The sequence below is a fragment of the Oryx dammah genome, unplaced genomic scaffold (genome assembly GCF_014754425.2).
Source record: "Oryx dammah isolate SB20612 unplaced genomic scaffold, SCBI_Odam_1.1 HiC_scaffold_14, whole genome shotgun sequence".
Classification (NCBI taxonomy): Eukaryota; Metazoa; Chordata; class Mammalia; order Artiodactyla; family Bovidae; genus Oryx; species Oryx dammah.
This window is the reverse complement of record NW_024070198.1, coordinates 23,633,592-23,650,552: the sequence shown is the minus strand read 5'-3', so window position 1 is coordinate 23,650,552 and position 16,961 is coordinate 23,633,592. Positions and strand designations below refer to the sequence as shown.

Genomic DNA, 16,961 nt, shown 5'->3' with positions numbered 1-16,961 from the left:
TCTACTATTGTTTGACAAAATGTTATTTCAAATATTACAAACAAGTCCTGCTATAAAACAAAATTATTCAATCACTTCAACACCATTTTTTCTTAAAGTTAGCAATATTTACTGAACATTTACCCTCACTGTAAGAGACACTAAAAAAAAATTAATTAGCTCACGGCCCCTGCCAGCAAGGTACTTGTTTTCTAGTAATGGAGAAACGGAATGGAAGTGATTGACAAAGTGGAAATAACTAAACAAAATGAAAAGAACACAAACTGAATCAGAAAAGCATAGGAGAAATTACTTAAAAGCTAAATAAATGCCTTAGTAAGGGGAGCACATGTTTGTAAAGTAAATGTTAACTACTACAATGTAGCCTGTGTTTCCACAGGAAAACTGAAGAATCTGACTCTGTATTCATCCTAAAGAGACGTTCCAACACTTATCTAGTTTGCCACTGTCATCCTACTCTTATTTTACCTGTAGTAGCTGAGATGTAGTCCACCTGGAATCCACATTCTTTTCCAAGCATTTCTTGAGAAAGTCCTTAAAATTTGAAGACCTTCAAGATAAAATTTTAATAATGACATTCTATTTTATTTTGTTATTAAAATCAAAACAGAAACCATGGTTAAGTTCTATCATGTATGTAATAGTATTAACTCAACATAAAACTAGTTCATGAGAGTATTAATATTCATAAGTTATTCATTTATAAATACAAGTCACATGTATGTAGGCTTATAGTTTTAAGTCACTGAGATACAGTCAAATGTTCATAAGAAAGCTAAAAATCACAAAAATTCTTCTATTAAACTCCACAAATACAGATCACATACATGCCTCAGCTTCTCACAGAAAATACTTTTTCATGTAGAACTCCAATCACTGCTATTTTCAAACTGATGGGGAAAGTTAATTATAAGAGTTTATATGATCCTTAAGTCTTGGAAATATACCAGTATCAGTTTTCTATTTCATACAACCTTTGTACCATGTACCTAAGTTTAAATACCCTTGGAAAGCTGGAAGAATAAATCTTCAAGTTTTGCTTCTTAAAAAGTTTTGTTTAGGAATATTTTACCATTTTGATGGCTGTGCTAATGTAGGGGGCTCAGATTTTGCTATTTTTAGCAGCACTCTCATTGGATTTAATTCATGATGAGGTGGTTCTATCTCAGCCATTTCTATTAAAGTGATACCCAGGGACCAAACGTCAGCTTTGTAGTCATAGGGTCTGTCCTTTGATGTTTCACACATGACTACCTCAGGAGCCATCCTATGAAGACAGAGAATTGAAAATGAAGATGTTTAACTTAAAATGGTGATCACAAACCACATAAAAGACAGACGGTATAATCAAACATGTGGACAAAATTAACACATAATAACTGCTGACATAACTAATGCAGCAAATCCATAAAACTGGATACATACCAATAGGGTGTGCCAATAAAGGAATCTCTCCTTTGAATTGTCCTTGTGTTTTTAGCTGATACTCCAAAATCCGCTTGAAACAAATAACCATACAAAAGTATTACTGATAGTTTTTAAGCAAAGTTTGCTATATTCAACTTAAGGGAAAAGCATATCAAGTCTTTAATAAGTCTTTAATTTAATAATATTAAAGGGTAAGCAAAATAGAACTGGAGTGGCAACCCACTCCAGTACTCTTGCCTGGAGAATCCCCATGGACAGAGGAGCAGGCTACAGTCCATGGGGTCACAAAGAGTTGCACACAGCTGAGCGACTAAGCACACAATCAACTCAGTATTTACTCCATTTCAGTGTTTTTTGAGAACCCATTAACAGTCTTTTTAACTTTTTTTTTCCCCTCAGAACATGACTGGGAAAGGCCCAAAACCAGACCTAAACCACAAATGTCCACTGCCAACAGTCATACCTCCCTAAGTACTCTTATGAGCAGGCGATAAACTAAGAAGGGACAAGAAGCCACCCTCATTCTTGCGCAAGGGGAAAATTAAGGTCATTATTAAGTACTTTACAGTTCCACTTACAATAATGTGGCAGATACATGTTGGTCTGTTAAAATAGCATTTATATATTTATTTCCATTTGCAAGAATGTGATCTGATAATAAAAATTTGGTTATTGTAATATATATACGGCTCCTGAGGATACTACGGTTCAATAATATCTGTGTATACTTAATACAGTGTCACAGAAATGGAAGACATCTGTATGCATGAATTAATGAAATAAAGTGCAATTATTTTAAATGTCAACCAATGCAAAACTATTTCAGCATCCTAAATCTTCAAAAATATAGTAATTTTTAATGGCATGTATTATTTTACACAAAAGTATATTCTTATATTCAAATAAGATTTTAGAACACTTACAGAAAACATGTACCAAAAATAGATCAAAATTATACTATTTCCAAACAAGCTACAAGACTTTAAAATATGATATAAGACATAAAAAGTAACATATATCAGCATTTTAAAACTCATGAATGAGGTGACAGAACACAAGAGAAATCAGAAATAAAAAATCACTTTATAAACAAAGACTAAACTAGGAGGAATGCAAGAGCAAATAAACACAATGAATTCACACCCACTATCACTTCACACCCATTAGGATGGTTATCATCAAAAATACAGAAAATAACAAATGCAGGTAAGGAGGCAGAAAAATTAGAACCCCTGTGCATTGCTATGGAAATGTAAATTTGTGCAACTACTGTGGAAAATGGTACAATGGTTCTTCAAAAAATTAAACATAGAATTACCATGCAATCTGGGTATCTGCCCAGAAGAAATGAAGGCAGGAACTCAAGACAGATATTGTACACCCATGTTCATAATAGCATTATTCATAGAAGCCCAAAGGTGGAAGCAACCAAAGTGTCCATCAATGGATGAATCAGCATATGTATACATGGTGTATACATATGCTGATAACAGAATACTATTCAGCCTTAAAAAGGCAGAAAATTAACACATGAATTTGAATAGGACATATGTAGAAATTCAGGAGAGCCTTGCTCTGTCCTTTGGAAAGGCCTAGAAGGAAGGCCAGTCCAGAAACTATAAGCATACCTAACACTCAGACTGTGGTCTTAAAATACCATGTCCTAATAAATGAAAGAATACAAAACCATGCAGACCCTTGCCAAAAAGTCTTTGGATTTATCTGCAAATTGAGGGAAATACAGAGAGGAACTTACTGAAGTCATCAGGAGTATGCAGCCAGCAAAATGCAAGATAAGAAAAACTACAGGTCCAACAGCTCAGGTCCCATAGATAAGTGTTTCTCGACTTCTTTTTTAACCTCTCCTAAAGAGCCTTTTTAGACATTTTTCCCCAATCCTCTCTCTCATGAAATTTTAATGTCACAGATCTACTGCATATCTGTTCATGTACTATCAGTGGGCCTTTGGAGGGTCACAACCATGCTAATACTGAAATTCTCTTTCTTTGAGAATGCATGCCATGAAAATGCATGCCACAGATAAAACATGAAGAGAAGAAAGGAATGGTGAGGAGGGGGGTGGGGGGTAAGAGCCATGCGTTGAAAGAGACTTAAGAGAAAAAGCAGGTTTTAAACATGGACAAGCCTAAAGTCTCAAGTCAGGAGAGGAGCACGGGGTGCAGAGCCTTAAAGAAACACAGGGAAGTGGCTAGCATACAGGTCACCTGTGGAGAAGAGGAGGACAGTGACTTCAGATGAGGCACGTGAAGCAGCTCCTAAGGTGCCCGTGCTGCTGCTGCTAAGTCGCGTCAGTCGTGGCTGACTCTCTGCGACCCCGTAGATGGCAGCCCGCCAGGCTCCCCTGTCCCCGGGGTTCTCCGGGCAAGAACACTGGAGTGGGTTGCCATGTCCTTCTCCAATTCATGAAAGTGAAAGTGAAGTCGCTCAGTCGTGTCCAACTGTTCGCGACCCCATGGACTGCAGCCCACCAGGCTCCTCCGTCCATGGGATTTTCCAGGCAAGAGTACTGGAGTGGGTGGCCGGTGCCTGATATACTTCTATTTCTTTATCTAAGTGGTGATTACAAAGCTATTGTGTACAGAGCTACAAGTCAATAAGCTACACACCTCTTAACATGGTTACCTGTATTTATTTCTCAAAAAAATATTTAAAATTTAGTAGTATATCAAAGTATACCTGCTTAGAGGTCATGACAAAGTAAAGTGAACTATGATCACTGGTATCAGCATGGCCTTTGGATATATTTTGTCCTTTTAATATCTGTCCAAAATACTCAAATTTAGGCTTCATCACCAGAGATTTTTTATAATTCATATCTTGGGGATACTTAAAAAGGACTATATCTTCTATCTGTATGTGTATATATGAAATTCATTAATTTCCTATCTAAAGTCTATATCTATTCCTCCTTATGAAATTATCATTTATTCCCTCAGTGCAAAAAAAAAAAAACTATTTTCAACTTTATATATTTAGCATCTTTTTTACACTTAGTTACTTTGTGAGTTTAGCCAAGATACCGTATCTACAAAATAGAATATAAAACTAAAGATGGAAAAAGAAAACAACTAGATATGAGTTCTGGAAATGAAGACAAAACTAAGTGGTTTTACATAATGTGTCATTTTCTAAATGTATTGTGTTTATAAATATTAATTCTACATATAAAAATTTAAGGGAAAAATTATTAGGCAGTCTTTTAAAAGTGTGTCTTTTTAAAAATAACAATCCACCCTTTCTCATTGTTTAAAGAGTCTTTATATTAGGTGCCTATACTTAGAAATTCTGGGAGTTAATGAATAATTATTTACCCAAGTTTTTTTTTTGGCCTTACGTCATGAGGCCAGGAAGATCTTAGTTCAGGCCAGGAGGTCTTGCAGGATCTTAGTCCCAGGCCACTGGCGAAAGCACCAAGTCTTACCCACTGGACTGCAAGGGAATTCCCGCCAAGGAAGTATTTTAAAAATTGCTGCTGCTGTTTAGTCACTAAGTCGTATCTGATTCTTTGCAACCCCATGGACTGCAGCCCACCAGGCCCTTCTGTCCATGGGACTTCCCAGGCAAGAATATTGGAGTGGGTTGCCATTTGCTTCTCCAGGGGATCTTCCCAACTCGGGGATCAAATCCACATCTCCTGTTTGGCAGGCAGATTCTTTTCCACTGCACCACCTGGGAAGCCTCAATTTAAAAAATTAACATGAAGTAATTCTCCATGCTTTACATATTTTAACGTAATTCTCTGTTTCACATATTAATATTTGAGTCAGAACAGAACAATATTAAGTAACAGACATACAGGGAGAAATCTCAAAGTATAAAGTCAAATGTTTTATCTAAAAGAATAAACTTACCCAACTTAATATCTCCATCTAAGGTAAAAAGAATGTTGCCAGCCTTTAGATCTCTGTGGATGATTTTATTATCATGTAAGTAGTTCAAAGCCTCTAAAGTCTGCTTACAAACTACTTGTATTTGGGACTCAGTTAATGGTCTCTCAAGCTCTGCAACGAAAAAGTAAACAAATAAGCATTTTTGTACAGTGAAAGTGTATCAGCAGGCTATATACCTTTAATACCTTTACTGTCACTATTGAAGATTATATACAATGAAATGACTTTTTAAAAAGTGTAACACAAATATTACTGTCTTCACATATTATCAGTTCAATTCAGTTCAGTTACTCAGCCATGTCGGACTCTTTACGACCCCATGAATCACAGCATGCCAGGCCTCCCTGTCCATCAACAACTCCCAGAGTTTACCCAAACTCATGTCCATCAAGTCGATGATGCCATCCAGCCATCTCATCCTCTGTCATCCCCTTCTCCTCCTGCCCCCAATCCCTCCCAGCATCAGGGACTTTTCCAATGAGTCAACTCTTCGTATGAGGTAGCCAAAGTATTGGAGTTTCAGCTTCAGCATCAGTCCTTCCAATGAACACTCAGGACTGATCTCCTTTAGGATGGACTGGTTGGATCTCCTTGCAGTCCAAGAGACTCTCAAGAGTCTTCTCCAACACCACAGTTGAAAGTCATTGATTCTTCAGCACTCAGCTTTCTTCACAGTCCAACTCTCACATCCATACATGACTACTGGAAAAATCATAGCCTTGACTAGACAGACCTTTGTTGGCAAAGTAATGTCTCTGCTTTTTAATATGCTGTCTAGGTTGGTCATAACTTTCCTTCCAAGGAGCAAGATTCTTTTAATTTCATGGCTGCAGTCACCATCTGCAGTGATTTTGGAGCCCCAGAAAATAAAGTCTGACACTGTTTCCATTGTTTCTCCATCTCTTTGCCTTGAAGTGATGGGACCAGATGCCATGATCTTCGTTTTCTGAATGTTGAGCTTTAAGCCAACTTTTTCACTCTCCTCTTTCACTTTCATCAAGAGGCTCTTTAGTTCCTCTTCACTTTCTGCCATAAGGGTGGTGTTATCTGCATATCTGAGGTTATTGATATTTCTCCCAGCAATCTTGATTCCAGCTTGTGCTTCTTCCAGCCCAGCGTTTCTCGTGATGTACTCTGCATATAACTTAAATAAGCAGGGTGACAATATACAGCCCTGACATATTCCTTTTCCTATTTGGAACCAGTCTGTTGTTCCATGTCCAGTTCTAACTGTTGCTTCCTGACCTGCATATAGGTTTCTCAAGAGGCAGGTCATCCTGGAATGTGAAGTCAAGGGGGCCTTAGAAAGCATCACTATGAACAAAGCTAGTGGAGGTGATGGAATTCCAGTTGAGCTATTTTAAATCCTGAAAGATGATGCTGTGAAAGTGCTGCACTCAATATGCCAGCAAATTTGGAAAACTCAACAGTGGCCACAGGACTGGAAAAGGTCAATTTTCATTACAATCCCAAAGAAAGGCAATGCCAAAGAATGCTCAAACCACCGCACAATTGCACTCATCTCACATGCTAGTAAAGTAATGCTCAAAATTCTCCAAGCCAGGCTTTAACACTATATGAACCATGAACTTCCAGATGTTCAAGCTGGTTTTAGAAAAGACAGAAGAACCAGAGATCAAATTGCCAACATCCGCTGGATCATCGAAAAAGCAAGAGAGTTTCAGGAAAACATCTATTTCTGCTTTATTGACTATGCCAAAGCCTTTGACTGTGTGGATCACAATAAACTGTGGAAAATTCTGAAACAGAAGGAAATACCAGACCACCTGACCTGCCACTTGAGAAACCTATATGCAGGTCAGGAAGCAACATTTAATTTTAAAATTTTATTATGGTTATCTAAGAATACAAAAATAATTAGGCTAATTTAACTTACTGAATGTTACTCAACAATAAGATAAATATACCTGTAAAAATGTTTGAAATCCACTGGCTTTTTTTAAAGTATCATTTAAGATATAAATGTAAGGAACAAAAAGGCATTTACCAAGCATCACAGCATCCACTGCTCCACCAGCACAAAATTCAATGAGGATCTGCAGGCAAATAAAAAAGCACACGTCTAACACAACACTGATTCTGAGTATTTTTCCTTCGAGCTAGCAAAAGATAAATAAATAGCTATCAAATAACCTAAGTTTCATAAACAATATTATGCTAACAACCATAAAGACTCTCTTTGTAAAAAGAGTTACAAGTCTTGCTATACATGTGAGAAAGCACGAAGGGAGCACACTGTGGAAGCATGTGCATCTCTGTTCACCGCCGCCTGTAGTGCCCCAGGTTCTCTAAAAATACCAGATACAGAACTTTTATTAAGGGCCATATTATACATCCATTTCCTCACCACTCAAAGACTTTACAATCTCCTTTTTTAAGGTAACTATTGTGAGTTAAATGAACAAGCATATTTTTTAACTTTACTAACAGGAATACATCCTGAAAGGTTGCTTTTAGTTTTTCTGAAAACTTGAGGAAAACATACACAAGAGCTTCAGATACTAGCTCACTTATCACTTCCCATCGGATGCCTTCCCAAACCTCCCTGGTACACACCACCATGCATTTTTCCTTCTTAATCCTCATCACCGTTTTCATTTTGTATTTTTATGTTTCTTCAATTAATTCATGTCTATCTCTCCCTCCCATTGTCCCTCACAGTTGTCTAGCTGTTTCTGTTAATTACAGAGCTTAACAAATTGTATAGATTCATAGTTTTTTCTCCTCTATGGAACACCACTTTATTTTTTACAGGAGCTTATTTTTTTATAATAAGCTGTTTTTCAAATTCATTATATGATATGAAAAATAATTTGGGAGACAGATCATTATTATCCTATAGTGGAGTAAACAGACTGATAAAGATTAACTGATTTATCCAAGCTCCTGCCTAGCATCACCAAAATAAAAAAGGAAAGCTCTTTTGATTTGCAACCAGGTATAGCTTATACTATCTACTCTTCTTTTGTAATACTTTGCTTATTTCTTCAGGAAGACAAATTAAAACTCCATTGAAAAAAGTCCTCTTGATTAAATTAGTATTGGTGCAGAGCAAGTGACTGACTGCTTATTATAAATATTAACATTTTATTTATATATTTATTTATGCCTAACATTTTCTAAAAATGAATAAAATTTTTATATACAGACCTGGCCACAACAAAAGAAACGTTAAAAAAAAATTTAATACTTAAATTTAAATTAAGAAACTAATATAAGATACTTCAAACTAACATTAAAAAACAAATAAATAAATAAATGAACTGGGGAGAAAAAAAAAAAGACTTGAAAGAAAGAAAGAAGTTCCAACTGGGAAAAAATATTAATTCAAAACAAAAAAGGAATCTAATTTCATTATTTAGAAAATTTAAGATTCTTCACCAAGTTTCTACATTTCAGTCCAATGTCAAACAATCATGAAATATAGTATTCTGAAATACACATCTAAATATCCGCTGAAGCTAAGAATATGCTGCTGTGTTGTTAATCACCCTCTCATCAATTCTCGTTCAAGTAGCATAAGTAACTAAACAGAAGAGGTAGTCCAAAAAAAGGTCTATGCAACTTATAAATCTCTTCAGGACAATTACTTATTTTGGCTATTCCTACAGATTAACCAAAAATACTTACCCAAAGATTATTCTCATAATAGAAGGCATCTAGGAGCTTCACTATATTAGGGTGATCACAAGATGCTAATATGTCAATTTCAACCATGTAGTCTTCAAGTTCTTCTTCAGATTTGGTGTCAATCACCTTTGCAGCAGCTAAAACATTGGTCTCTTTATTCTGAGCCTAAAAACAAAAGTATCATTATGTCCATGATTACAATGCATACTTGCTTTATAAATATTATTATTTTTTAATAAACTTTATTTTTTGTTTTCAGTTCACTGCAAATCTAAGCAGGAAGTATAGTGCAGTTCAGTTCAGTCGCTCATTCATGTCCGACTCTTTGTGACCCCATGGACTACAGCATGGCAACCCTCCCTGTCCATTACCAACTCCTGGCGTTCACTTGAACTCATGTCCATTGAGTCAGTGATGCCATCCAACCATATCATCCTCTGTCATCCCCTTCTCCTGCCCTCAATCTCTCCCAACATCAAGGTCTTTTCAAATGACTCAGTTCTTTCACAGCAGGTGGCCAAAGTATTGGAGCTTCAGTTTCGGCATCAGTCCTTCCAATGAATATTCAGGACTGATTTTCTTTAGGATGGACTGGTTGGATCTTCTTGCTGTCCAAGGGACTCTCAACAGTCTTCTCCAACACCACAATTCAAAAGCATCAATTCTTTGGTGCTCAGTATTCTTCACAGTCCAACTCTCACATCCATACATGACCACTGGAAAAACCATAGCCTTGACTAGACGGACCTTTGTTGGTAAAGTAATGCCTCTGCTTTTTAATCTGCTGTCTAGGTTGGTCATAACTTTCCTTCCAAGGAGCAAGAATCTTTTAATTTCCTGGCTGAAGTCACACCTGCAGTGATTTTGGAGCCCAAGAAAATAAAGTCTCTCACTGTTTCCACTGTTCCCCCATCTACTGCCATGAAGTGATGGGACCAGATGCCATGATCTTCGTTTTTTGAATGTTGAGTTTTAAAGCCAACTTTTCCACTCTCCTCTTTCACTTTTATCAAGAGGCTCCTTAGTTCTTCTTCACTTTCTGCCATAAGGGTGGTGTTATCTGCATATCTGAGGTTATTGTTATTTCTCCTGGAAATCTTGATTCCAGCCTGTACTTCATCCAGCCCAGCGATTCTCGTGAGGTACTCTGCATACAAGTTAAATAAGCAGGGTGACAATATACAGCCTTGATGTACTACTTGCCCTATTTGGAACAAGTCTGTTGTTCCATGTCGACCTCTAACTGTTGCTTCCTGACCTGCATACAGATTTCTCAAGAGGCAGGTGAGGTGGTCTGGTATTCCCATTTCTTTCAGAATTTTCCACAGTTTATTGTGATCCACACAGTCAAAGGCTTTGGTGTAGTCAATAAAGCAGAAATATATGTTTTCCTGGAACTCTCTTGCTTTTCTGATGATCCAACGGATGTTGGCAATTTGATCTCTGGTTCTTCTGCCTTTTCTAAATCCAGCCTGAATATCTGGAAGTTCATGGTTCATAGTGTTAAAGCCTGGCTTGGAGAATTTTGAACCTTACTTTACTAGCATGTGAGATGAGTGCAGCAATTTGAGCATTCTTTGGCATTGCCTTTCTTTGGGACTGGAATGAAAATTGACCTTTTCCAGTCCTGTGGCCACTGCTGAGTTTTCCAAATTTGCTGGCATATTAAGTGCAGCACTTTCCCAGCATCATCTTTCAGGATTTGAAATAGCTCAACTGAAATTCTATCACCTCCACAAGCTTTGCTCGTAGTGATGCTTCCTAAGGCCCACTTGACTTTGCATTCCAGGATGTCTGGCTCTAGGTGAGTGATCACACCATCGTGATTATCTGGGTCATGAAGATCTGTTTTGTACAGTTCTTCTGTGTATTCTTGCCACCTCTTCTTAATATCTTCTGCTTCTGTTAGGTCCATACCATTTCTGCCCTTTATTGAGCCCATCTTTCCATGAAATGTTCCCGTGGTAGCTCTGATTTTCCTGTAGAGATCTCTATCCCATTCTATTGTCTTCCTCTATTTCTTTGCACTGATTGCTGAGGAAGGCTTTCTTATCTTTCCTTGCTATTCTTTGGAACTCTGCGTTCACATGGGTATATCTTTCCTTTCTCCTTTGCCTTTCGCTTCTCTTCTATTCACAGCTATTTATGGCCTCCTCAGACAACCATTTTGCCTTTTTGCATTTCTTTTCCTTAGGGATGGTCTTGATCCCTGCCTCCTGTACAATGTCACGAACCTCTGGTCCACAGTTCTTCAGGCACTCTATCAGATCTAGTCCCTTGAATCTACTTCTCACTTCCACTGTATAATCATAAGGGATTCCATTTAGGTCATACCTGAATGGCCTAGTGGTTTTCCCTACTTTCTTCAATTTAAGTCTGAATTTGACAATAAAGAGTTCATGGTCTGTGCCACAGTCAGCTCCCGGTCTTGTTTTTGCTGACTGTATAGAGCTTCTCCATCTTTGGCTGCAAAGAATATAATCAATCTAATTTCAGTATCAACCATCTTGTGATGTCCATGTGCAGTCTTCTCTTGTGTTGTTGGAAAAGGGTGTTTGCTATGACCAGTGCATTCTCTTGGCAAAACTCTTTTAGCCTTTGCCCTGCCTCATTCTGTACTCCAAGGCCAAATTTGCCTGTTACTCCAGGTATTTCTTGACTTCCTACTTTGCATTCCAGTCCCCTATTAATGAAAAGGACATCTTTTGGGGGTGTTAGTCCTAGGTCTTGAAGGTCTTCACAGAACCGCTCAGCTTCTTCAGCATTGCTGGTTGGGGCACAGACTTGGATTGCTGTGATATTGAATGGTTTGCCTTGGAAATGAACAGAGATCATTCTGTCATTTTTGAGACTGCATCCAAGTACTGCATTGTGACTCTTGTGTTGACCAAGACGGCTACAACATTTCTTCTAACAGATTCTTGCCCACAGTAGTAGATATAATGTACAGAAAGTAGATATAATGTAGCAGAAAGTACAAAGAGCTTCCATATACATCCCTTCCCTATTCATGCACAGCCTTCCTCACTACCAACATTCTGCACCAGAGTGGTACATTTGCTAAAGCTGAGGAATCTATATTGACACATCATCATTACCTGAAGGGCACTGTTTACATCAGGATGAACTCCTGGTGTGCCTTCTATGGGTCTGGACAAAATACATGATATGTATCCACCATGTTAATATCATACAGAATAGTTTCACTGCCCTAAAGATCTCTATGCTCGGCCTATTCACCCCACTCTTTCTCCTAACCCCTCCCCTGATCTTTTTACTGTCTCCACAGTTTTCTGTTTTTCATACAGTATGTAGCCTTTTCAGATTGGCTTCTTCCACTGAGTAACATGCATTTAAGATTCCTCCACATCTTTTCATGGTTTGATACCTAATTTCTTTTTAGTGCTAAGTAATACTTGGATACACAGATGTAGTATGCATGTTTATTCATTCACCAACTGAAGGCATCTTGGTTGTTTCCAAGTTTTAGCAATGATGAATAAAGCTGCTATAAACATCTGCATGCAACTTTTTGTGTGGGTTTAAGCTTTCAACTTCTCTGAGTAAGTACAAAGGAGCAGAATTACAGGATCATATGGTAAAAGTATGTGTATAGTACACCACCTTCCCTGGTAGCTCAGACAGTAAAGCGTCTGCCTACAATGCGGGAGACCCAGGTTCGATCCCTGGGTCAGAAAGAACCCCTGGAGAAGGAAATGGCAACCCACTCCAGTACTCTTGCCTGGAAAATCCCATGGACTGAGGAGCCTGGTAGGCTACAGTCCATGGGGTCGCAAAGAGTCGGACACAACTGAGCAACTTCACTTTACTTCACTTTACTTCAAAAGTATGTGTAGTTTTGCAAGATACTGACAAAGTGTCTTCTAAAATGGGAAACAGTGGAAACAGTGAGACTTTATTTTTTGGGCTCCAAAATAACTGCAGATGGTGACTACAGCCATGAAATTAAAAGATGGTTGCTCCTTGGAAGAAAAGTTATGACCAACCTAGACAGCATATTAAAAAACAAAGACATTACTTTACCAACAAAGGTCCATCTAGTCAAAGCTATGGTTTTTCCAGTAGTCATGTATGGATATGAGAGTTGGACTATAAAGTCCAACTTTTTTTTGAATGCCAAAAAATTGATGCTTTTGAACTATACTGTTGGAGAAGACTCTTGAGAGTCCCTTGGACAGCAAGGAGATCCAACAACCAGTCCATCCTAAAGGAAATCAGTCCTGAGTATTCACTGGAAGGACTGATGTTGAGGCTGAAACTCCAATACTTTGGCCACCTGATGTGAACAGCTGACTCAATGGAAAAGCCCCTGATGCTGGGAAAGATTGAGGGCAGGAGGAGAAGGGGATGACAGAGGATGAGATGGTTGGATGGCATCATCGACTGGATGGACGTGGGTTTGAGTAAACTCCAGTAGTTGGTGATGAACAGGGAGGCCTGGTGTGCTGAAGTCAATGGGGTCTCAAGAGTCAGACACGACTGAGCAACTGAACTGAACTCAAAGTGGCTATACTATTTTGTATTCCAAACAGCAATGACTGAGAGTTCCTGTTGCTCCAAGAGTCTAGTAGTCATGTATGGATGTGAGAGTTGGACTATTAAGAAAGCTGAGTGCTGAAGAATTGATGCTTTTGAACTGTGGTGTTGGAGAAGACTCTTGAGAGTCCCTTGGATGGCAAGGAGATCCAACCAGTCCATCCTAAAGTGAATCAGTCCTGAATATTCATTGGAAGGACTGATGCTGAAGTTGAAACTCCAATACTTTGGCCACCTGATGCAAAGAACTGACTCACTGGAAAAGACCCTGATGCTGGGAAAGATTGGAGGTGGGAGGAGAAGGGGATGACAGAGGATGAGGCGGTTGGATGGCATCACCAACTCACTGGACATGAGTTACAGCAAGCTCCAGGAGCTGGTGATGGACAGGGAGGCCTGGCATGCTGCAGTCCATGGGGTCACAGAGAGTCGGTCATGACTTGAGTGAATGCACTGAACTGCTGCTCCCCACCCTTGCCAGCATTTGGTTGTGCTGGTGGAGGTTTCTGTCATTCTAATATATTGGCCATCTGAATTTCTTCTTTGGTGAGATGCCCAAATCTTTCGGTTATTTTTTAATCAGACCATAGGTTTTCAAACTGTTGAGTTTTAAGAATTCTTAATATATTTTGAATTACAGTGCTTTATCAGATATGTCATTTGCAAACATTTTCTCCCAGTCAGTGGCTTATCTTCTCATTCTCTGTTATACTTATTTTTTAAAGGTAGTCTAAACATAAATATTAACAGATACATGCCAAGTGCTTAATACAGATAGAATTTCAAGTTGCAGGTTCTATTGGATCAGACTGTTAGGGTTCAAATTATGATTCTGCCACTTAATAACTACGTTGGGCAACTTACAAAATCCCTCTCTTAGACTTAGCTTCCTCATCAATAAAATGTACTTACAACTCACAAGTTTGTGAGAATTAATATAACATTTGCCAAGGGAAAAAATACATATAAACATTTAATACACTGCCTGCCATTCATAGTAAAAAGAATTCGAAAATGTTACCTGGAATTATTACTATTATTAGTTAAGCCTCAAAACGATACCATGATATATTAGCATTCCTGCTTTAAAGAAGGATAAACTTAGAGAGATTAAAATGCTTCCCCAAGGCCAGGAAGAAGTAAGAGGCAGAATCGAGATTCAAATCCAGGCTGTTTCCAAAACTCTTTATCTTAATCATTACCCTTCCTAGTTTCCCTATATTTCCATCAGTTTAATCATTTTTCATTGTTTTTAGTACTTTAACTTTTCCATTTTCTTTAACTAATAACTTCTCATTTCCATTTATTACAAAGGGAAGGTTTCCAAATGTGTAGTAGAAGTCAAGATCATTATTTTAAAGTTAGGAATCAAATCATAAAATACTAACTGAAGTGAAGTCGCTCAGTCGTGTCCGACTCTGCAACCCCATGGACTGTAGACTACCAGGCTTCTCCATCTATGGGATTCTCCAGGCAAGAATACTGGAGTGGTTTGCCATTTCCTTCTCCAGGAGATCTTCCCTACCCAGGGATTGAACCCAGGTCTCCCGCATTGTAGGCAGACGCTTTACCGTCTGAGCCACCAGGGAAGTCAAAAATACTAACTAGGTTTTTTAAAAAATTACATGGACAGAGGAGTCTGGTGGGCCACGGTTCATGGAGTTGCAGAGCTGGACAAGACGACTGAGCACACATACAAAGGTCTTTAAAGGAGATTTTCAACATTATGCATGTTACCATCACTTCAGCAAATCTATCATTTTATAAGAAAAAACAGCAAACTTTCAAAACCTAGTAATAAGTGTCTTAATAAATAAATGCCCAATTCCATTTTAATAATTTATAAGGAGAAAATTTTATAAAATAAATATATATATATGCAGAAAACATTCATCAAAGCACTGTTTATAATAAAGAAAACTTAATCAGCCTAAATGTCCATTAACAAAAACCTACTTAAATCATTCAGTATGCTTCTATAATGGAGAATTATGCAACCATTAAAATTAACTGACTAATCAATTAATATTTCTTAAGATAGAACAAAAACCACAATATTTGTCTGAATGGAAGAAAAGCAACTTACTAAACAGGAAAGGTAGGCAATTTTATAAAAACTACACATCCACTCTTACATAGGGATAGCTATTTAAGAAATACTTGGAAAGACATCCTCGGGGGATGGCCGTTTCATGTGCCTTTGACTTTCTCTTTAGTTTTCACACTGTTTACATTTTTTAATGGACATGTATTACTTTTATAGCGGCAGTAAGGTACTAAAGCATCAGTCTACAGGGTATTTCTTAGGGATCTATTACCTAATCTTGGAGATGATGATGGAAGAACAATTAAACTAGGCATAAGCCTCTATGTGGGAATTCTCCTAGTATACTTTGCTTCATTTTACCTCCTTAGGTAAAAACAGAGGTAGAAATTAATGCTAATTACTAATAAAGTAACCCTAATGTTTAGGGTTCAGAGAGTGGTGGTATAGTCACTAAGTCATGTCAGATTCTCTGTGACCCCAGGGACTGTGGCCCACCAGGCTCCTCTGTCCATGGATTTTCCAAGCAAGAATACGGATTGGAGAAGGAAATGGCAACCCACTCCAGTGTTCTTGCCTGGAGAATCCCAGGGACAGGGGAGCCTGGTGGGCTGCCGTCTATAGGGTCGCACAGAGTCAGATACGACTGAAGCGACTTAGCAGCAGCAGCAGCCATTTCCTTCTCCAGGAGATCTTCCCCACCCAGGGATCGAAAGCTGGTCTCCCACATTGCACGCGGATTCTTTACTGATTGAGCTACCAGGGAAGCCCATTATCTTATGTTCTGCAAAGAAAGAAAAACTGCTAATAAACTATGACAGAAGTTTGTTATTTAGAATTTTCACATTATTCCTTTTTAAGAGCTCTTTTGGATAGATCTAGAGAAAAATTGCTATTGTATATTATCTTTGTAAATACAGGAAAAATAAAACACTTCACAGTTAACTCTTCTGAGTCACTTTTTCACTCAGAATTATCTAATGTCTGTGTTTTCACACAATATTATCCTCTGGTCATGAAAAGCTTTGGTGATACAGCATTTCTTTAAAAAGTATTCCTCTACTACTGTCTAGAAAATTTTCTTTGAAGCCACTACCTCCTATTTTGAAATCATAATGCTGATATTCTCTTGATCTTGTAACAGCTGCTAAAAGAAGCTTTTAGATGACAACCAGGCCTCACATTCTTTCTTCACAACATTCTTAAATGGTTTACTGATTGAAACATCAACGGGTTGCAACTGTATGATACCTGAGATACAGCTACATTCACAATGCACAATGATATATATATCACAGCTGCCACCTGGCGAACAATGTTAAGGCATCAAACAATGAATCGGGACTTATCCCAGTTTCAGAAACGTTAAA

General features: G+C 38.0%; 1 protein-coding gene across 2 annotated transcripts in view; it reads right to left on the bottom strand.

Annotated features, from left to right (window-relative positions):
• SLK (STE20 like kinase) overlaps positions 1-16,961 on the bottom strand; it is a 59,398-nt gene that overhangs the window by 27,557 nt on the left and 14,880 nt on the right. For both annotated transcript variants that reach the window (XM_040254317.1, XM_040254319.1), the window contains exons 2-7: positions 8,991-9,155; positions 7,348-7,396; positions 5,301-5,450; positions 1,426-1,498; positions 1,073-1,267; positions 469-550 (exon numbers count right to left, since the gene is read on the bottom strand). In XM_040254317.1, the coding sequence (XP_040110251.1) occupies positions 469-550; positions 1,073-1,267; positions 1,426-1,498; positions 5,301-5,450; positions 7,348-7,396; positions 8,991-9,155 (714 nt within the window). The remainder of the gene's footprint in view (positions 1-468; positions 551-1,072; positions 1,268-1,425; positions 1,499-5,300; positions 5,451-7,347; positions 7,397-8,990; positions 9,156-16,961) is intronic.